The 21,803-nt window shown below is 32.7% G+C and overlaps 3 protein-coding genes across 6 annotated transcripts; all 3 read right to left on the bottom strand.

Moving 5' to 3' along the window:
- Positions 1–206: 206 nt before the first annotated feature.
- Positions 207–5,369, bottom strand: LOC137929319 (plancitoxin-1-like). 2 transcript variants are annotated; one of them, XM_068772204.1, is made up of 6 exons: positions 5,208–5,369; positions 3,916–4,075; positions 3,021–3,156; positions 1,767–1,965; positions 969–1,154; positions 207–468 (listed from the first exon to the last, which is right to left on the bottom strand). In XM_068772204.1, the coding sequence occupies exons 1-6, from the start codon at positions 5,360–5,362 to the stop codon at positions 207–209; spliced, it is 1,098 nt and encodes a 365-aa protein (XP_068628305.1). In that variant the 5' UTR covers positions 5,363–5,369. The 2 variants fall into 2 exon arrangements, with proteins under 2 accessions (XP_068628305.1, XP_068628315.1); XM_068772214.1 differs by having other exon boundaries at positions 1,767–1,962.
- Positions 5,370–6,543: 1,174 nt separating this feature from the next.
- On the bottom strand, positions 6,544–13,737 carry LOC137929305 (deoxyribonuclease-2-alpha-like). Of its 2 annotated transcripts, none has more exons than XM_068772184.1 (8): positions 13,399–13,737; positions 12,589–12,763; positions 12,338–12,443; positions 11,738–11,953; positions 10,528–10,753; positions 9,065–9,247; positions 8,233–8,395; positions 6,544–7,479 (listed from the first exon to the last, which is right to left on the bottom strand). In XM_068772184.1, the coding sequence occupies exons 1-8, from the start codon at positions 13,497–13,499 to the stop codon at positions 7,378–7,380; spliced, it is 1,272 nt and encodes a 423-aa protein (XP_068628285.1). In that variant the 5' UTR covers positions 13,500–13,737; the 3' UTR covers positions 6,544–7,377. The 2 variants fall into 2 exon arrangements, with proteins under 2 accessions (XP_068628285.1, XP_068628293.1); XM_068772192.1 differs by having other exon boundaries at positions 13,516–13,737.
- A 1,431-nt stretch (positions 13,738–15,168) lies between these two features.
- LOC137928923 (probable methylmalonate-semialdehyde/malonate-semialdehyde dehydrogenase [acylating], mitochondrial) lies at positions 15,169–21,408 on the bottom strand. Of its 2 annotated transcripts, none has more exons than XM_068771936.1 (10): positions 21,301–21,408; positions 20,684–20,820; positions 19,631–19,741; positions 18,596–18,702; positions 17,936–18,049; positions 17,656–17,822; positions 17,253–17,373; positions 16,548–16,697; positions 16,319–16,459; positions 15,169–15,817 (listed from the first exon to the last, which is right to left on the bottom strand). In XM_068771936.1, exons 1-10 carry the CDS (start codon positions 21,322–21,324, stop codon positions 15,333–15,335), a joined length of 1,557 nt encoding a protein of 518 aa, XP_068628037.1. In that variant the 5' UTR covers positions 21,325–21,408; the 3' UTR covers positions 15,169–15,332. The 2 variants fall into 2 exon arrangements, with proteins under 2 accessions (XP_068628037.1, XP_068628031.1); XM_068771930.1 differs by lacking the exon at positions 21,301–21,408 and adding an exon at positions 21,021–21,094.
- Positions 21,409–21,803: the final 395 nt, after the last annotated feature.

Genomic DNA, 21,803 nt, shown 5'->3' with positions numbered 1-21,803 from the left:
GCTCAATCCCGCTAAAGCTAAAATGCCCAAACCCAGCATCATGCAATACCATATCAATACAAGCATTCCGTATGTAACAGTCCTGCAGTTTGTTTCATACAAGAGTGTTTCATTTCAATTAGAGAACTTCTCTACTTTAAAGTTTACGAGTCAAACATTTAACGAATTGCAAAATCGGATTCATAATTCAGTAAACGGAAAGAAAATTAACACTCAGGTTCTTTTATTTTTAAATTATCAAACGTCAACCATATATTGTAGTCATCTACGCAAGTGATGAGACCGCCCTTATCGTCATCTTCCTCCTTGTCCAAGCTACTGGTACAGGTCCAGTACTGCGGCGGCAATACCTTTAACTCTTGCCACGGTGCGGCCGTACTCACTGCGAACTTTGACCGATCGGTCTTGTTGCTGACATAGAGCACCGAATCTTTCAGTTTCAGTGATATTGTTTCAATATTTCGCACGCTGTATAAAAAATAATACATAAAAATTTTCGCGTTGACTCGGAATCCATGTTTGTTTTAATCATGACAATGATTACCCATCATTTACAGTGACCACTTGTAAACGTCATAACGAATATCAGAAGACCGCAGTTTGATATAAAATAGCCACTTTTACAATTTCTTTGATTTTATTTACATGTAAATGAAAAATGATATTTGCATGACATAAAAAATGTAAATGTCACCAGCTCAATAAATTCTCGATCTAAAGTCAACTCTGTAAAACAGAGATTATAATTGATTCGAGCAGAGACTGTATTTGTTATTAGCCTAAAACTAAGTCAACCTCATGAATAAATGTGCAGTCAATTAAAAACCAAATTTTGTTGACCATACTGTTGCCACAACACGTTTCTATAATAAATACATTTCTATGCTGCAGTATATCACATAGCAACAAGAATTGTTCAAATAAAAAAAATATGAAAAAACGAAGAACTTATACATAAACAGGCAAACCTGTATCTTCCATTACAAACTGAAGTTTGGTGTCTATTGCTTGTCGGACTGTATACATCCATAACAAGGTTCTTTGAGGCTGCAAAATTATCGTACAAAGGGTCACCGCTTCTGGGTGGACGTGCTATAATCTCCACAACTAATGAATCTGCACTCGTCAGAAAGTTGACTTTTTTCGTTACCAAACTGTAAAGAATTACATATAGGTTTTGTGATACAACTAATTAATGACAATTTATGACTCCTAGAAATATTTGAGTGTATATTATGGAAGATAGGGTCAGGTACAGTAAGTTGAAATTGCAGTGGGTAGGCCACATACTGTGCAGGACAGATGTCCGGTTGGGCTTTTAGGTTCTGACATGTAGACCACGGACTTGCAATCCCGACGTGGACAGAGAACACACAAGATGAACAGCCTTGTTAAGTTAAACAAAAACTGCTGGATGCAGGCCGCTTCCAACCTGTCCTAGGGGAAGTCTATATCCAAAAGCGAACGTTCTACAGCTGTCCACTTTAAAACCTTCAGGCATCAGTGACCATCTATTCTGTACGCTTTTTGCGCCCGTCCAGTAAAGGACACTTCTACTTGCAAATCCGCTGTGATTTGGCAGTTACATTTATTCTTATACAGATCTCCTCATGCCTGATTTGGTAGTCATCTAATCATAACATACTGGTCATAGCATTGTAATTTGGAAAAAAGATTTCGACAGTTTTAGAGTTTACTTATTTCATCAGACATTTTTTTGTAATTTAATACAGCACACAAATAATTTCTATCTCCTTGATACATACTTCCCAGGTTTTTTTGGTTCTGCGAAATTCCATCTGGGCAGCAGACCGTCCATCTTTTTTGGCGTTTTGACATAAGTAAACTTTGGCGCCACCGTATATAGAACGGATGCAATTTCATTGATTGCTATTAAATCAACAGACAGGCACATCAGTAAATGACCATTGGCCCTCTCGTTGTCCGGGAATGAATGCCGATCTTCTGTTTTCAAGCATGGAATTAATAAAAACATAGAAAATCTAAAAAAATTAGATACAAATATTTTTATTACAAAAAAGAGTGTTGTACTCAATATGGTTATTGAAAATACCCTTGTATACCTCTTTATCTAGTTTTCGCCTTGTCTTGACAGGGTAATTAAAAAGTAGTGGCCTGATTGGACAGTGAAACTAAGACAGATTTACATGGCAAACAGTGGTATAAGGTTAACACTAGATAGCGGCTACAGGTGAGCTTCTTTGGAGACAAGTTGGTAGGCAGAAGAAAGCATTTATGAGAATGGCGGAGCAAAAGACCAAACCCACTGTGAAAACTTGTAATTAAAATAGAGAATTTAGAGAAGACCGTAGCCAGTGTGAGATTAAAAAGCCGAAAAAATTTAATAGAGTAAATTGCATTACACTTTCCGGCGCAACTTTCTTATTGGTATAAATAACAAAAGTCATTTAGCTCCTCCAAGACGGGATCGCGAATATATGCAAAAGGTACATACCTTTTGTCATGTCGTGGTTTAAGTGTAAAGTGACAAAGAAAGATTATAGAGTAGTTTAAGCGAGTATAAAATCGACCTACATATCGTCCTAGACGCTGTAAACAAAAGCATGAAAAGAAATTTTTCTACGTAAAATAAAAATTTAATTGCTTTCGTTATAAGATTGGTTCATTAATAATAATAGTGTTTTAATAGAAAAGCACGTTCATGTGACAGGTGGACGTATTGCTAAACTCGTAGTATACTCGAGTATATATACGTTCTCGAGAGCGTCACGTTGGATATCCGCCCACGGAAAACGCCGGATTCCAACCAGTCTGATAAAGATCTCTGGGGAAACTGCGGTAGTAATCAATGTAGGTCGTAACCTTAGAATAGCCTTAGAATTAACTACCGTAATATTAACGATAATGATGATGCTCGACGGAATAAAATAAATTAAACACAATAAAATAAATAAAAAAAGCGTAGAATTCGCAGACTTATGTACCATGAAATTTGTTTAAGATTTTAATATAAATAAAATACTTTATTCATATCTGACCATCCAGGTTAATTAATCCGGGAACGGTATGTCCAATCCAAACTCCGCCCACTTCATCAGCCATTAGCACGCCGTGGGCATCAGACGACTTGCGATCTTCATATATAGCTACAGCTAAGTAATCCACGTATGTAGGCTAAAATAACACCTTTACATAAAATTTGTTAGATCACCTCAGTAATGAAACATCTGCGAAATGTATCACTTCCGCTGCGCACTATTGAGAAAACGAATCATTTGACGTGAAAGTTATCTTGGCTGTTGAAGTATATCATGTTTTCCTACATGAGGTAATTCCTCATACTCATTCATACTCCGTGCTTGCGCCGTAATTACATCTCCTCAAAAATCGTCTTTCATCGTTATATGTTAGGGCATTAAGACCGCTCTTGCACACTCCCGCTAAAAAGGGACGCCTACGCAGCCCTGTCTCGAGTAAAACGAATTTGTCACTTTTGTTCTTGGCATCTTCGTCTATCACGTGCAACGATTCACCAAATTTGTTACCCAGAGGCCAAAGGGATCATTAGACTTGATTCATGTGTTCCACTTAGCTTCACCGAGTTTGATCTGGGCTCTCGCAAAGATAACAACGATGACCGGTCTTGCGCTACCCGCATCCAGCAACTTGCCGCGACCTTACTTAAGTCATTGATTCACCTGGTGAGGGCGTGCCCTCGCCGCGTCTACCAACTCGTTGTCACCACGCGAGAACCTTACGGCTGCAGCCACCGTCTGTTTAAACGAGCGATGTTCTCCGTTCACTTCAGACGCCCAATTCTTCGAGCTAGGTCAGTCACCGTAATTCTTATACTGATCTCTTCATTTCTCATAATAAGGATTGAATACTCATGACTAATTAACGACTTAAAATAGAAGCAAACAATACCCTCACCCTATATATAGGGGACAGCGTGTGTTGTAACATAGAATTGGAAGTAATATATTTGTCGGAGGGTTGCCATCGACCCGCGTTGCCTGAGGTGATGTAGGTGAAATTTCGACCCAGTTCTAAGTACGGCGCAACATCAGTCGGGGGCTTGTATATATACCACCTGTTTATAAAATATATCAAATGAAAAGACATCGTTTTCTTTTTTTCAAATCTGTTAACAGTTCTACATGATTGCTTACATATAATATTCAAAAAACCTTTTATATAGCATCTGTCTGTACCAACACAGGCTTTAATTATCCCATAGAATGTGCACTGTATTATTATCTAATTGCTAAAACGCCGGATCTTGAAATTTATTGGTATAACGCTATGGAAACTCCGAAAAGAAGCAATAAAAGATTTGCTGGGTAAAGTTGACAAATTTTTGATTATTTTTTATAAAAAATTTTCTGTATATAATTTAAATTTAACATTTTGAATTAAATATATAAATAAAATTTGATTTAGCCCCTTTTCTTGCATATTTGCTATTTTATAGCATAAATTTTGTGAATTACACACCTTAAATAAACACCAGCTTTGTGTACCTATATATATAAATATATGTGTATATATAAATATATATTATATATATGTATATATATATATATCGCTTTTTCATTTTAATGGAATTTCTTCTTGTGTGTTTTCAAATAAATACGTTGATCTGTACTATAACGGTGAATATATCGTAGTACTCTATTACATCAAATATATTCGACTCTGGGAATATTGTAAAATTGATTATGAAGGTTAGTTAAAAATACCAACATAATTAATAAAGCATTTAGCCTTTTAGTCTTAGCCATCGAATACCGCCTCACCCGAATTCTAATCCAACAACTATATATATAAAAAAACAACTATATAATTTCTATCGTAGTGTTACTGAAACCGCAGCGCTTCAGATATTCGTGTCGTATTTCGGTCAGCCCGCTGTCAACGGCGGCGCTTATGCTCTTTTTTCCTCTGCCCCCACCTCGCCGCGCTTTATACTACTGTATACTATTTATGCTTAATACTACTGTAGTATTTAATGGTATTTAATGTTTAATGGTTTACTTAATGTTGAGTGGTTTAACGGTGGCAGTTGTGTAGTTCGCATTGTTTGCCGCATGCGCATTTATCAGCGGGCTGGCGGGCGGTGCATTTTGTTGCACGACTACCACCGCATGTGCGGAAGTGGCTAAATATTGGTCCTTTTCTTACTACTGTAGTAGACTAACCATCATAGAAATATAAACAGTTACCATTCAACAGGTTTATTTTCATTGTCTCGGCAATGAAGATTTAAATAATTCCAACCGCGAACACGATCAGAATAGCAAAAAATGTTATTGTACAACACCATTTCAAGAATTAATATGCAAAATTTTGGCTGAAAGTAATGCCACACGACAAACATCGCCTCAAATCACTAGCTGCTGAACTGAAATTTTACGATACTTCATAATAATTGTTTGAATTTAACGATGCAGTGTTACGTATACAGAATATACAGTTCACTATATATTTCAATTGTTTACTGTACTGTAGTAACGCATCTGAGACGCCGTCGTTTTGTAGACCCTATAAGAGGACACAAGTTAAACCAGAGAACTATAGAGAGGGCTATGCTTATGTTAAGAACTTCGGTGCTAAATTGAATCAGGAATGAGGTCTGTCGCTGTCTGTCGCTTGTGCAACTGACAGAAGTTTCTTTTATTGCGCCCATTTTAGGACTTCTCATTTCCTCTGTAATATGTGAGTTAGGGACACACCACGACACAACCCGGGAAAATAGTTTTTTCCATTTCACTTTCTTCTTTCATCCTTCACAATCTCTGTCTTTCTCCAAATTCAAATCGTCTCTCATGCATCACCTTTCTTTCTTCATATTCGTTCCTAGTTCACAGTTTGCTAGTTTATCTCAGTTTATACTTAATTTTTCGATTTATGTTTGTTGTAATTTTTATATATAGTTTTATTTTTATAAAATCATGGCTGTTTTATTATCTTTTCTTATTTACTAAACCTATACAACTTAAAATGAATAAATAAAAAACCTTTGGGTTCAATCGCATTTACTGAATTTTGAAAGCAACTTCATCTAAAACTAGCGTAATATCTCCGAAAGTTTTCGCATATTATAATACGTCGCATATTTAACAGCCCTTTTGTAAACGTGTAAAAGATATAATCGTCGTGAACGTCAATAGTTGTAAAAAATATTAAGATACGTTTACACGTAGCTTGTTTTTATAAGTAGCAATATCTAATTTATACAATGAAATCTAAAATTCGTTATCTAATTCACCGTCAGTTACTTTATTTTTCACATTATATAAAATTTAAACAATTAAAACAGCAAATAAAATTGAAAATGTCATCATCGTCATCTGCTATAGGACGGCAATAATTTAAGGAAAAATAATTATTAGTTATAATTAGATAAGACATTTTGCTAAAGCGTGCACAAGTAATTATTATTTTTTTATATTTTAATTAATAGTTTCATACTTTAATAATTAAAAAAATTGTTAATGAATAAAAAATGTATTATTAATAAATATATATTTTGGTATTTTTCTTTTCATATATACAAAATAGTATTGTATAGAACCCTGAAAAGATATTACGAAAAAGAAAAATTGCAAAATTTAAACGAAATAAAAAAAATAAGTCTCATATTCTTTAAAATATAAATAACACCTGAAGAACAACAATGTTAAATACATATCAACCATCCAAGACATTTCTTACTTAGTCATAAATAATAAAAGTAAAAAGTGTTTACAAATTACAAAAATGTCGCAGCGTCGAAAGTTAAATGATTACAAAATACCGTCGTAATATAAGCAATACCAACAATATTCGCGACACAAACAAACAGCGAAACACTGGAAACTAAACCGTAACTTATTGTACTAACACTAGACCATTAGTTCCCAAAGTGGTCCAGGTGGACCCCCTGGCGTTCACATAAGACTCGACATCGTTTACTATGGTATGACAAAAATGGAGCTTCATAATTCGTAAGCGGGAATCCATGAAAAATTATCTGCCTTCGATAGTAAAGAACTGAAATGTTGGCTTGACTTCAACTATAAATGTAGACAATTTCAGTTCAGCTATATTAATTGTAAAAACTTGCATATTCCACATACTGGAGAGCTGTCGAAACACAATTTTCATAATTAGATCTAAACTTCATATTTTCTGTCGACTTTTGGTAATATGGTAGAAATGTATGGGGGGGGGGGTCCACCGGTACCAGCTAAATTTTGAAAGTGGTCTATGAGAAAAGCGTGGGAACCTCTGCACTAGACCATTACACTTTTAACTTGAACTGATTGGCAACAGAGATATTTACACTAACACTTAGTAAAGAGCGACGAGGCAATTAGTCCTTAATGTTATATGCACATTTTTACTTAGATACTAGTTACATGTTTGAACGGATTCGATGAGATGCGCGAAGTTACCCCACAGAATGGGGCCCGAGGTACACACAGTGCCACCGCCCCGGGACTCCTGCGGCAACTGAAACAACGGCGAACGTTTATGTTACGACCTGCACCAATTTTAAATTCAAAATACCTTTTATTCGAGTACGCAATCGGCTCGTAAATCTAATCTGCTGAGAAGTACCTGCCGATGAGCTCTTATATCTATTGCACAGACGGTCCAAAGCACTACAACTATTACTTAGCAAGCGTTTAGCACACCGACACAAAGGCGTCCAGAAGAGCCAACCCTTGGCTTGGTCGGTAGTTATTGCATGGTATCACTCCAGAATGTCTTAGCGATGGTTGGCTGACACAAGAAACTGTGACAACGCTTCTATCCGTAGCATTCATGAAAAACACTCCATATTGTTGGCCACTACGCCCACAAAACTTTTTTAAGTTAAATTATTCCTGCGATTTTAGTTCAAACGCCAGCGGTTATATAGTCACTGCCCTTGTGTTTAAATCAAAGTTTTTTTTAATGGTATCTGTACACACAATATACACCACATAGATCATACCTGGCTTTAATTTTTCTCACCATTAAGAATGAATAAATACGTGCACGAGTGGTCTCTCACCGCTTCTCGCTAAATACATTTAGTACACACACACGCACACTCAGATATATATATATATATATATGTGTATATATATATATAAATGTGTGTGTGTGTGTACTAAAAAATGGATTGTCGTTCTCTGTAATTTACGAGCCGACTCTAGTCAAAAGGACTTTTGTTTCCAACATTATACTTGTAAAATAACAAAGTGATTGGACGCGCACCGCCCTGTTGATGTCTCCAACGCAGACCCAATAGTCTGCTACCTTCGTGTCTTGGCTGTTGTGCATCTTGTGCGCCACGGCAACCGCCCACTTCGAGTGGTCGTTGTGCGACGTGAACGACATCTTCGCGATCGGGAACTTCAGCCGCTCGATGTTCCGCACTCTACAAAACGAAAACACATGAAAGGGGCCGTTCATAAAATACGTCACCTGAATTTTTCTGCACCTCTTCCCGACGGACATAATAAAGCTAGACTCTAGCCCCGAAAATAATGAAAAATCATTCGATAATCTAATTTTTTGATTGATCATCCATGTTTAATGATAACGAGATTTAAATAAATAAATGAATTTGAAGTAAACATAAATAAAGAAATTGGGTGATTGTCTTGCTGCCTTAGTACCCTCCCTCCACCTTTTGCAGCGATCTTGTTGAATATCTAATGAAAACTTCTTCAATCTAATCACCGCGTACTTTTACAAGCCATAAGAAGTTGGATTAATTATAAATTAACTCTTTTGATGTTATTCATGGCATAGACACTTATCAATTAAGACTAATGGAATATAAAAAAGAGCTTTTCCAAGATCAGAACGCATTTGGAACCCTCGTAGCTTTCTTTTAATCCGTACGATAGTATTGGAAACCTAAGGGATAAGGCCTATGTCTGGCAGTGGATATCCTACGGCTGAAATAATTACGATGATGCTATTAATTTGATTCTAATTTCCTTTAGATTGGAAACATTCTTTTCATGACATACGCAAGTAATAAAAATTGATTATTCTTTATATAGTAAAATATTTTATACAAATTAAAATAATAGCTCACTGAAAGTTTCTTGTGCACTCAGAATCCAGTGTTCCTGGGCCGTTCGTCCACGACTCGACAAGGAGGTCGGACTGCAACACCTCTGCCACTAATCCACTATACAGATCGTCATTAAACATGGCACTCTTTGCGAATGACAAGAACTTCCGACCAACTAGTGTTTCAAAACTTTCTATGTGATACCTAAAATGATATAGCTTTATGTAACTTACTGTATATGTAATTAATGTCATTTAGACGACAGATAACGCCGCAGTGACATTTTGGCGACGGACTACAGGTTTTACGTATTTATTTTCTTTACCTAGCTTGCAGTAATGGCCAAGTGTCTTTATGCAGGTGTGGGGGGACAGGTCACTGAGGCCGCATAGGCTAAAACCTCTTTTAAGGTAGCAAAACTTGATGGCTACCTAGAGAGCTGCGTTTCCGGTAAGCTACTAGTTTCACAGAGGGATTGGGAGGCAGCTGAGCGAATAGTTCGCTTAGGCTGTCGCTCTATGAAGTGACAAGGCGCTCAAGAGTCCCCAAGAGGAGAGCTCGTCTTGTGCCGTCACGAAAACAAAACTTGGTTTTTGCATCAATAACAGTTGTAAGCAATATATAGTCTTTATAATACACAACAAATATGGCTGTTTGGCAACTGGCTCATTTTCCTTGTCAACGAAGAAGTAAAAAATACGTACAAGAATTTTTCACTGCCAACTATACAAGTTATACCGAAGATACTTTTTTATTGATACATTTACTCTGCTGACATTTTAAACATACCTACGTACAAGCGAGTTGTTCGTTTTTTTAGTAACTTGATGATATTTGTCAACACGGAAGATAAAACAACAATAAAAATATTACCAATTGTATTTATGAAGAGTGAAACTTAGAAATATTAAAAATGTAAGTCAATATTTACTAAATATCACTCTAGTCTCATGTCTACAAAGGCATTGATATATCAGAATATCAAAATGTGTTTGGTTGTACGTATTAAAGCGGGAAGAATAAATAGCCCATTTGTCGGCAAAATTCCTTTAAAGCTTTTTTATCTGTTTCCGATCACTTTCCGATACATTAACTTTTTTTATTAAAATACAACATATAGTAAACATTTTTTTTTAATCTGAATTTTGAAAAGGCTCTTCCTTACTATATTATCATTGCGTTGTCATTTCTGGGTACTGTGGTCAATTCATTAATTGACAACAAATGACAACGGTACACATCCCTTTAAAGATTTTACATATTTTAAAATGTCACTTTGGTCTTGTATCTGTTTCCGAATGCATTGGTACAGGCGCTGAACCGTCTACTAAATAATAAACATTGAACATAATCAATCAACATGTATATTACATTATGACTAAGTAAATAGTAATTTAATTTGAAAACAATATGATTCAACAAATGCAATGTTATGTTTTGATCCATGTGATATAAATACAGCTGTTACTAATGGGGTGACTCACCAGGGCGACGCATCTATTGTTTTGTTATGAACCACGTCAACTAAGTTAGGAAGCTCACTGTCGAAGTCCTGAGGCATGTGGTAGTACACGATCATGGGTTCGTTGTATTTTAGTTGGGTTGCGATCTGATTCAGCGTCGAGGTTTGAACGGAGACGCATAAAAACGACTGTCCGTACTTTGTTCCCGTTGTTGGATAATTATATGAAGACACGTTAAGGCCGTGAACTAAAAAAAATTTGATTATTAACGAATTAACCGTAACAATCACCTAGAGGCTGTTCATAAAACACGATCGTTCTAAAAGTAGGGGATCGTTAAAATGCGATCGAAGGTTAATTGCGGCGATGGGGTTGATTTAAAAAAAAAAAACGTGGCAATCACCGATAAGATACTTCAATACGATTATTTTTTCATAGATCTGGACAGTAAAGAAATCATTAATTAGTTTTTGATTTCACATATTTATTTATTTAACTTTCGTTATGATTAATAAATCTTATTTTTGTTTGATTATCCATTATTGTCAGAGAGGACAATTATTCTGGCGAAAGGGAAGAGTTCTTTAAAATAGTATAATTTCAGGTAGCGTATTGTATGAACAGCCCCTAATTCAAAAAAGTTATGTAAATATCGCGAATTATGCTCTTATTTTAGGACATTAAAAATGATTTTGTTTAATAGACAATTGTAACTTTATTTTAAAATTAAAATTGGTAACACCGCATGTAAGCAATTTGCCTCTGAAATTTGATGTTATTTAATTAGGTAATTTTACTTTAGCCGAACACAAGCGAAAAATTGTACATAATCTGCATAAACGAAAAGCGAACATTGTTTTGAAATTTGTACAAAAAAATGACTTAAAATGGATAAGGGATGGATTTAGGTTTGTTGTTAGTTGATAACATTTGCGCCAGTAGGACACAAGTACCTACAATTCCAAGTTACGAAGATAAATATATAAAAAGGTATGATCAAGTATGCTGGGTTAATGTTTTTACAAAATGTTTTTGATTTATCTTTATGAGCAGGTTTCATGTTCAATAAAACATATAACAATAGCAAAAAAAGAGGTAACGTTATCCTTTTTTTTTGGGTAAAGAAAATATAAATTTGTGTATTAAAAATGAAAGCATAATTAGTATAGCAAACGAAAATAAAAAGACTTCAACTTGTCCATGATGGATAAAAAAAAGTGTTTATACTCACTATCAGGCAGTGGTGGAAACCTTGGTACGGAATGCACCAACCAAAGTGCAGTGAACTTATCACCTAATATGACACCTTTTGTATGACCACTCTCCACTCTCGACTTCATAAATTTGGAATGCATTTTACACATCTCAGCCAAATCATAATCATCATAGTATTTATCCCCGAGTTTGAATTTCTTGAACTTTTTTACACCTGCTTGATTCATTTGACCTTTAAAAACAAAATTTGTTATTCATCTATGTCTTAATACAATTTTAAAATTTTTACCTATGTACTGACTTATGACAGTATCTTAGGAACCATAAGACTTAGTCTTTAAATTTGATAGTAAATATTTCTTTCTTTAAGTAGAGTTCAGCATAGAATGGATTTTACAACAAAAATAATGCAAAATGTTGAGAGTTCATTAAGTTGTTAAGCAAGCAGGGAATAACTAGTTATAATATAAAAGAGTATAGACATTGTTGCAGCATTTTATAAATTTTATAAATTACATTTATTTCTAGAATTGCTTTCAGGAGGTAATTACAAGTAATTACTTAAGAAATTGAATATATATAAATTTCAAAAATTACAAATAAATTTGTTACATACCTCTTTTACTCTTTGAGTACATCTCTGCCACAGATTGAAGGATATCTGGCTGATGTTCAGTGGCAGGAGGCTGATCATTATATACCAAAGAAATTATATTTCTATCCTGTAAATATAAATATATTTAATCTTTTATAAGTAAAAAAAAATCTCTATCTAATTTTGTAGACAGAAAATATTTTATGTGCATAACAGAAACAAAGAATTCGATATTAAAATTATGAATCTTATTAATGGAACCCATTTATTACTTGATATAGAGGCATCAAAGTTTTCCCAACCATGGAACGAGAGTCACTGATTGCTAAATCTGACATAATCCATCCTCCTCTTAGTTTGGATGGAGTAAGGTACATATATGCTACACCCCTTCTCACCAAAGGATTCAAGTGATTTTTCTCCCGAGGTAGTTTGTACACATAAAACCTGTAATTAATTATGCCATAAATTCAAAATTAAAATCTTATTTATTATGTATCAAAGCATCTTATATACAATCATATTTTATAAGAAAAAATTAAGAAATTCATACACATCATAAAATATAGCATTTCAAAAGATCAGTGTTTGTAGATTAAAAACTTTTAACCATTATTTTAATTTATATCTTAAAGAATTTAAATATCTTATTTCATAAAATAAAACATTTCACCTTCACTGAGTTGAGGCACTGTAATTTTCTTTAAAAATAATCTACAAATTAGAAGGTGTTTAAAGCCTATTTATAGGACTAAGCATAATTTAATATCTTCTATTATTTTAATTTATAATAAAATTTCCCATAACCTACTTTGTTGGGTTGGGTTTCTATTAAACATAAATAGTTTCTATTATTTTACCTAACGCATATTAGAAAAACCTAAAGTATAACTAGGCTGGTAATAAAATTATTAGTCATAAGAATATTGTTTCATAGAATACTTAATTATAATTTTTGTGAACACTAACAAAAGAAACAATAAAATCATGTTTTACAAATTTAAATACATTTAAATAACAATGATATGTAAAATCATGTTTATTGTTATCAAATATAGAGCAATAAACTTCAAGGAACTTACCAATCGACAGGTTCTCCCCGTTCATTTCGGCACTGAGGTGTCAAGCTAATGCACTCTGACAATATTAATGAAAAAAGCACCAAAAGCGTAAAGTCGTGCATCGCGAGACGTGTTTACCTCATGAAGGATTCCCGCGAAGTAATAGGAGACTCAGGAAGTTCGCATTAGAGTTGTTTATGATGTCATGCAATTTGAACATAGAATGTATCTACAAAGACTGCAAACAATAATTTGTTTACAAAACATTGTCAAATTATTTCCTTTCATTTATACAAATTGAGGTGACGACTCGCTTCGAAACTCATTAATGAATCGTTCCATATTTGTGTATGAATTTGACTTTGTTTTTGTTTACTAATTCAAATGACAAATGTCAAAAAGAAAATATTCCGATTCATAACGTAACAAAAAATTATATCTGTTATAGAAATATAAATAATATATTATTTAGACATAATTGAAACAATTATTTATCCAATTAAAGAAACTTTTTTTTTGTATTTACAAGTCTATTCCATTTATTATATTATATTATATATTTATTATATTATTACATCTACTCTTGGTGAAATATTTGAAACGTTATTATAAATAATTTGTGTTTACAATACCAACAATATTTTTATTTTTATCGTAATTCTATTTGATTTTTACAAAATGTAAAAGTAACTCTTTTTACACTATAAATGTTAAAAATAATCTTTTCATTGTTACAAGATTATTTTACATTTCTGCTGTTTGAATAATTTGCTAACAGGTTATAAAATGACAAAATATATATCTATAAATATAAAATATCAATTTACTATCGTGTTAGACTTTCTTGTAAACACGGCAACATTAGCTGAATAAATTATTTAATGTAGCCTCTTTTAAGGTCAAATTTATCACTCTAACAAAATATGCACGACGTAGTTCATACTTAAAATAAATTTACTACTTGTCATCGTTTGATTCGGTTCTATTGAAAATCCAAATACATTTTTTATCTTTTTTTTCTATTTGAAACGTTCTTTAAGAGATATGTATATCAAATAGACAATTATTTTTTTATTGCATGATACATACTGGGAACGGGATATACGTTTGACGTGATGTGTATACTGTTAGCCGTTAAGCTTTGTACATCTTCGTCGAAACAAGTCCGTGAACCATAAAAATAAAAGAGTACACTAAATTTTACTTTCTGTAGCCAACGAAGTCTCCTTACTTGACTGTTGGGTTTTTACTCTATTATTTCGGAAATTTTAGGGAGCTAATTTTATAAAGATACAACTTATATAAATATGCGCCAATTACAAGCTTCCAAGTTTGTGTAAACTCAAAATAGATTGTGTCTGGCAGCACTTATTCCCTTCCTGAAAAATTGGTAAAATATTCCATAGTTTCCACATATCTACTAAAATATCTTTTTATGTTATTTTTCTTAAACATTCGCTAGATTTTAGCATGTCAATTAATACTAATATTTCCTATACTACTTTACCTTTGCAACAATATCGTGTATATTAATTTGGTTGAATTTTTTTCCTATCCCTTTTTTAAAAAAGTGCTCTTTAAACTGCACGAATCTTCCTTCTATAATTTATAAACTTGTCATGGAGAAAATGTAATAAAAATGTTCAAAAATTTTTGTCCAGAGGTATAAAACAGCTGCAATTAGCATTTGCGGGAATTGTTGTATTGTATATGCAATATCTGCAGTTAGTACTTAGATCTTGAATGTCTAGGATGAATTGGAAATACTTACAGGGGTGCATAGACTTAAAATAGAGATTATCAATGATTTATTGAAAACAAAAATTAATAGTACATGTAAAAGCATAAATGATAACAATGTAAAATAACAAGAGCTAAAATGTAGACATAATTTGAATAAAATTTAGATACAAAAATAAATGCTATGTAACATTTTTGCTTATACTAATTTTTATTTATTGTTGGGTGGGCATAGAAACAGCAGCTTTAGCGTGTGACACATCACTTTGTCTCCAAAAGGATACTACAGTTTTTAATTCGGTATAGAAATCGATTCCCTGCTTACCACAAAAGTGATTGGTACCAAGGAAACTACCTCGTGTACCAGTAAAGGAAAACATGGATAGAGGCACTGGTATAGGTACATTAATTCCAACTTGACCAACGTCAATTTCGGAAGAAAACTTTCTTGCCGTAGCTCCATTAGTGGTAAAAATAGCAGTTCCATTGCCATAAGGATTAGCATTGATCATTTGAATAGCTTCATCTAAAGTGTCTACAAATAGACAAATTAAAACAGGGCCAAATATTTCTTCCTTGTAGCATTCCATATTGGGTTTTACATCAGTCAGAATTGTAGGCCCAACGAAATTACCCTTTTCAAATCCTGCAACTTTGATACCACGTCCATCAAGAACTAATTTAGCACCTTCTTTGACACCTGAAAATATTTTAATATGATTGTAAGAAATAATCTGCATTTAGCAAAACCTGCTGATTGATATTAATAATTGCATCCAGTATTTTATAATATTAAATTTTATTTGTATTTTATAAGTTGATTTTTATTTTATCGCGTATTTATATGATATTGCATTGATTTAAAAATTTATCATCATCATCATCTCAGCTGATAAACGCCCACTTATAGATGCCTCCCAAAGATCGACACGATGACCGATCTTACGCTGCCCACATCTATCGACTTTACGCGACTTTAATTATGTGGTCGATCCTAGAAGAGGGCCTACCCCCTCCGCATCTAAATGTCTTGATCGTCACACAAGAATATTTCGGCCCCTATAGCCGTCGGTTGCACGAGCGATGTGCCCCACACACTGCCGTTTGACGAGGAATTCTTCGGGCTTTATCGGTGCCTTTATAAATTTTTTTTCAGATCTTTTTTCTTAAATATTTAAAAATCAACTATTATTATATTTACCTGATTCGATAAGTCTAATTATTCGTTGTTTGGCTTTAACAGAGATAACGGGTCCAACATCTGTGCCTGGTACATGGCCAGCATTAACTTTGAGGGCTTCAGCTCGATTTATGAGGTCTGGTATCCATTCTTTAGCTTCCCCTAGGAATAACCAAATATGAATATATATGATTATTTGTACATTATTCAAAAATCATAAATAGTACATAAACATTTATCCAAGACGTACCAACAAATACAGCAGTGCTTAGGGCCATACAACGTTGTCCGGCCGCGCCAAATGCAGCCCCCGCTAGCTGGTTTAGTGTGTGTTCCTTATTTGCATCCGGCATAATGACGCCGTGGTTTTTGGCGCCCATATTGCTTTGAATCCTTTTACCTAAAATAAAAAATTAAAGATACAGATATTTTCTTAACATAAGATATAAGTAACACATCTAAATGTTTATTAAAACACAGGTAAATAAGACAGGAATTGCACGTCTGAAGTGGCAGTGGTTGTGGTACATCGCTGTTACATCCGATGGCTCTTGGGGCCAAAAGGTAAAAGTTCTCAAGTGGCAGCCAGGAGCCAGTAGGCGTGGCGGTGGTAGGTAGTTAAGGTTGCGGGATGTCGCTGAATGCAGGCAGCGTAGCTTTGAAGGAGGTATAAGCTTAGCAGTGAGCGTCTATCGGGTGAAAAGAAAAAGAAAAAAGACTCGACATGAATCAAAGGCAGACTTCGAATTCGACAAAAAGTTAAGAATATTACACTAATTTTGATTACAAGACAAAATTATTTACCACTGTCTCCAAGTAAAAACAATTTGTTTAAATATTCCTTAACTGTGTAATTGAACTTGACCAGCAAGTACTAATTCCAAGTTAGTACATAAATTAAATTTTAATGTTTATTATACATAATTAAGTAACAAAATGTAATAATAAACAATACCAGCAGCGGAACCCCTGGTGTAAATATGTTTTCCAGCTCCATCACCACCAACAAACGACACAGCTTTTATATCAGGATGGTCACAGAAGAAGTTAACTGGATCATGTGTTCCATGGACGACCTGAAATTTTTTTTTTCTTAAATACATAAATGTTACAAAATCATTTCATTTAGAGAGTTTGAAGCAAATGTTATTTTTAAGTAGTATATGTTTAAAATAAGAAATTAATGTTTTTACAAATATATGTAAAAAATTTCCTATATATTAAATAATTCTTAGACAGATACTTTTAATACTCATATTTATACTAATAATTAAAAACACTGTTTACATGTACATTTATTACGAAATGCAGTCAGGAGAATAGGTTTGAATTTTAAAGGAAAATAATTATAAACAAACGTTGACAATCCCTGGAGGAGCACCAGCTTCTTGCAAGAGTTCCATCATAAGCAAAGTGGCCCCAGGGTCTTGTTCTGAGGGTTTAATAAGACAAGTATTGCCTGTCACTATTGCAGGAGGGAACATCCATAGTGGTATCATCACTGGAAAGTTAAATGCTGCAACACCTACAAAAACATGGACATACATATTATTCACAATTAAAAATTTGACCTTTATAGCTGTGGAATTTAATTTGTAGTATTAAATGTTTTTTTTTATGTATCAACCTCTTATTTACCTGCAACAACACCAAGAGGCACTTTGTAGCTGTGTGTATCCATATCCTTAGCGATATTTTGAATGCAGTCACCCAGTTGTAAAGATGTAATGCTGCAGCAGTGCTCCACAGATTCTGTAACAATTTATTTAATAGATAAAAGAAAATATTACTAGAACAGTCATAACTTGGCCAATGATTGAACATAATAATTTGATCAAAAAACAATGATCCACATGCATTCACAATCCTGAGCTTTTAACAATAAACAATCAAAGTAATTATCATTAGAGATTTATTCCATTTATTTTAAATGCTGTTTGTGCATTGTATCATGTTGCAAAAATAATAAATCATTAATATTTTAAATAATAGTTGAATGTTATCAAAATCTTTCAAAAGTTGATAAGATATCTACAGTATTGGTCAAAACATAAACAAATGATTAAAAATATCTAAACAGGTTTTTAGTTGCAATAAGCAATAAAATTTACAATAAGAGAACTGTAAATTTAACTTTCAATATTATTTTTTGAAAAACTAGATATTAGGTACTATTCATTACTTATGAATTAGGTACAACTTATTTTCTTTTTATAATAAGTTTTCCTGAATTTTACATACTTCACATTATTATTAATAGTACCATTAAAATGTTAGTAAAATATGACATAAGCTTACGAATTCCTCGGAGAACATCTCCTTCAGCATCAGCGGTGGTCTTCCCTTGTTCCTCTGTTATCTTTGCAGCCAATTTGCTGTGGTTTTCGCGCAGCAAGCGTGCAAATCTGGAATGTAATCCATATTGATCTTGAGGACATTAAAATTTAGGTCATTTGTTGCCTTTGAAGGAGACTTGGAGACTTCAATTTTTTTTCGAATGTTTCAAAAATTTTAGTAGATAAAAAATACTAATAGAAACTGGTTGTGAAACATCCAATTTTATTTTTAATACTAGAAACTGGAGACAAGCAAGATAATAAACTGAGAGAATGTGATATAGTTTACATTAAAAAATGCTTTATTATAAAATTTAGAATAGCAAACATTAAAAATAATATTTATACATTCCAACAGGCTTTCGAAATGTCAAAACATTTATATAATGTATTTCATTATATCAATATATTGACGGTTTTTACCTTTAAATACATGTTAATACATATTACTATTGGTAACAATTACCTCCATACATATTTACAATATATATGGTTTTAAGTATTACATTTATTGAGAAAAACATGGTTTTTCATGTTACAAATCTTTGTCACATTAACACCAGTGTAATATTATTCCAAGGCATATTTGTATTTGTCTCTAATATAATCTTTAATACAATAATGTGCTTATTTCATTAATCTTTCTTTAACATAAGCTTTAAATGTTTCATAAATAAATGTAAAGTGGTTACTTTTTCTGTTCAACAAATATCCCAAAGAACATAAGCCCAGCAGAGTAAAGGCTACAAAATAGTACATGGTAATCAATATAAAGATAACAATACTTCATTAAATAGCAGTGGTGGAATATGGAAGCACAGAGTCCACAGAAGCTGTCAAATCCCTTACCCAATACCCTTCAAAAATAGTAGTAGACACATTTAAATGGCAAATGCAGAAATATACCATTAATACAGCTGTCCACCAATTTCTGTATATTACTAACCTTTGTGTAAAATTTAGAAATAGAATCTTAGAAAGAAATAAGGAAACTTACTTGAACATAAGCTGTTGGCGTGTCATAATAGTACTTTGACTCCATGATTTATAAGCTTTTTTCGCTGCTTGTAATGCTGAATTAAGTTCGTCTTGAGTTGTTTCTGGTACTCTAAAACAGGTTGTTTTTATTTAAAGAGATTATAACACATTTTCTGTGTTTGTACATTTTATGCAAACAGAAAATGTGTTATAAATAAAATGATTATAACAAAGTGAAATTTAAGGGTCACTGACCAAATTTCGGAAAAATGTCGTGTCATACTAATAATTAGAATAAAACGATAAAGTTGCCAAATAATAAAACTACATTTTACATTTTTTTGTGTCACATTTTTTTCATAGTATACAATGCTTGTTACTAGTTTATACCATGCGTGGAAGAGCTGTGATATATTTATAGATTTTTCTGTAGTAACATTTGTGAGAAAGTAATTTAATTTCCCGTTTTCCTCCAACATTATCTCTTATGGATGTGAATATTAAATACTAGATGATAACATCATTTCAAGTACATTTAAGATAAATGTAAATTTAGTTTGTTAAAGATAACCAGTATTACATTGACAATAACATAATTTGGCAATGTTTAACTTTCTTAGGCATTAATCTTCTAGTTATAAAAAAGCTGTGTATAAACCTTATATCACCAAATTAAATTTCTATTAAATAATACAATAGAACATATTTCAACTTTATGCTTGTTAATAAAATAGTCCAACATATAAATACTCAGAATGTGCTTTGGAAACCGGGAAAATAAAGAGTTACAGCAGATCAAATTAGAATATAATAATATATAGCTTTAAAAAACAAACTTTTAGTAAAAATTAAGATCATGGCATAAAGGTATATAAAGAGTATAAATTGTTTAGTAATCATTTCAATATAGAGTGCTGTAATACGTTTTAAAAGAATTAAACTTATTTCATTCTTTTCAGTGTACATATCAATAGATGTTAATAGATATTATAACTACAGGTCTAAAGCAACACAGATTTAAAGAAAAAAACAATGTTCTCTAATTGTGACTATACATTGTTTTTTACATTACCTGCCTATTATTTCATTTGTGGCTGGGTTTGTTAGCTCAATCCAATTGCTAGCCTTTGATTCAACAAACTGACCATCAATGTATAACTTCGTGCTTGGTGCCACACTACTGTAGCTTTTACGAAGGACTCGCTGAGACTGAAAAAAGCATGAACATTCTTTAACTAGGTTAAGTAAATTAAAAGTAAATAGTTTAATTACAATAGTTAAATAATTTTCACTAGGATCATTGCTTAAAACATTATATAGGAAAAGTTATATTGATCATGAAAAGCATTAAAAATTGAAACTAAGTGCAAAGAGTGTCTATACATAAGTACTATAGTAAATAATATTACAAAACGTCCTATGTGAATTATTGAAAGATACATGACGAAATTTGTGAGACAAATATTCAACTGCGCAACCACAATCCACTAGTCAACTATGAATAATGTAAATAGTTTAAATACCAAATTAAGTGAATGATGTATGAAGTCTTTCTTTGTTTGACGCGGGTAACGCAATTTCAATATATCGATAACCGGTTTAAGCAAAAACCTGAATGTATAAACTTGGAAATCAAATTTGATTTACTTCGTGATTAAAGTAACACAGATAAAACGCACTATTACTTACTTCATAACGCAGTAATTTCAACATTGTGTTAGCTATGATTATTTTATAATATTCGAGAACGAAACATAGGGCAGTTATCGAGTGGGTGTGAGAACTAACCACGCTAACTGAAGTGATTAAAATACAAATGAGGAGTTCTGACCTTCAAATGATAAAATTATTCAGATCCGGCGGCCGTCGTCGACTTGACTGTTTTTAATAACTTTCGTACTGATAACGCTCCGTTTCATCAGTTTCGTAATACATTTAAAAGTTCAACAAACATAGAATAAGAAGAGTATAAAAGTGTGTATATAGATTAAGAAATATTTTAGTTTTATTTAACATATCATGAGAAGATCCATAAATAAAATTGGAAAATTTAATTGTTTTAATGTCACAATGCACATTACTGACATGTAACACTGTAAATCACTATTAAATTTTTTATCATTTATTTATTAAAAAAAGGTAGTATGTTTTCATATAATAATGAAAAGAATAGGTTGTTCACCTCCGAAAAA

The sequence above is a fragment of the Battus philenor genome, unplaced genomic scaffold, assembly GCF_028537555.1.
Source record: "Battus philenor isolate CCGP_79_NKW_IND1 unplaced genomic scaffold, ilBatPhil1.0.hap1 SCAF_11, whole genome shotgun sequence".
Classification (NCBI taxonomy): domain Eukaryota; kingdom Metazoa; phylum Arthropoda; class Insecta; order Lepidoptera; family Papilionidae; genus Battus; species Battus philenor.
Note: the sequence above shows the minus strand (reverse complement) of the source record. Positions and strands in the feature narration are given on the sequence as shown.

Excerpts from the sequence above, each read along its gene's own strand:
- LOC137929319 (XM_068772204.1), bottom strand. The coding sequence starts at position 5,362 with ATGTTTGTCGTGTGGCATTACTTTCAGCCAAAATTTTGCATATTAATT. Across the intron at positions 3,157-3,915 it reads CGCTGTCCCCTATATATAGG|CCTACATACGTGGATTACTT; the intron begins GTGAGGGTATTG and ends GTGTTATTTTAG. Across the intron at positions 1,966-3,020 it reads CGGATTAATTAACCTGGATG|AAGATCGGCATTCATTCCCG; the intron begins GTCAGATATGAA and ends GCTTGAAAACAG.
- LOC137929305 (XM_068772184.1), bottom strand. The coding sequence starts at position 13,499 with ATGCACGACTTTACGCTTTTGGTGCTTTTTTCATTAATATTGTCAGAG. Across the intron at positions 12,764-13,398 it reads CGGGGAGAACCTGTCGATTG|GTTTTATGTGTACAAACTAC; the intron begins GTAAGTTCCTTG and ends AATTAATTACAG. Across the intron at positions 11,954-12,337 it reads GTACTCAAAGAGTAAAAGAG|GTCAAATGAATCAAGCAGGT; the intron begins GTATGTAACAAA and ends TTGTTTTTAAAG.
- LOC137928923 (XM_068771930.1), bottom strand. The coding sequence starts at position 21,053 with ATGTATCTTTCAATAATTCACATAGGACGTTTT. Across the intron at positions 17,374-17,655 it reads CTCCTCCAGGGATTGTCAAC|GTCGTCCATGGAACACATGA; the intron begins GTTTGTTTATAA and ends AAAAAATTTCAG. Across the intron at positions 16,698-17,252 it reads CACCAGGGGTTCCGCTGCTG|GTAAAAGGATTCAAAGCAAT; the intron begins GTATTGTTTATT and ends TTTTTATTTTAG.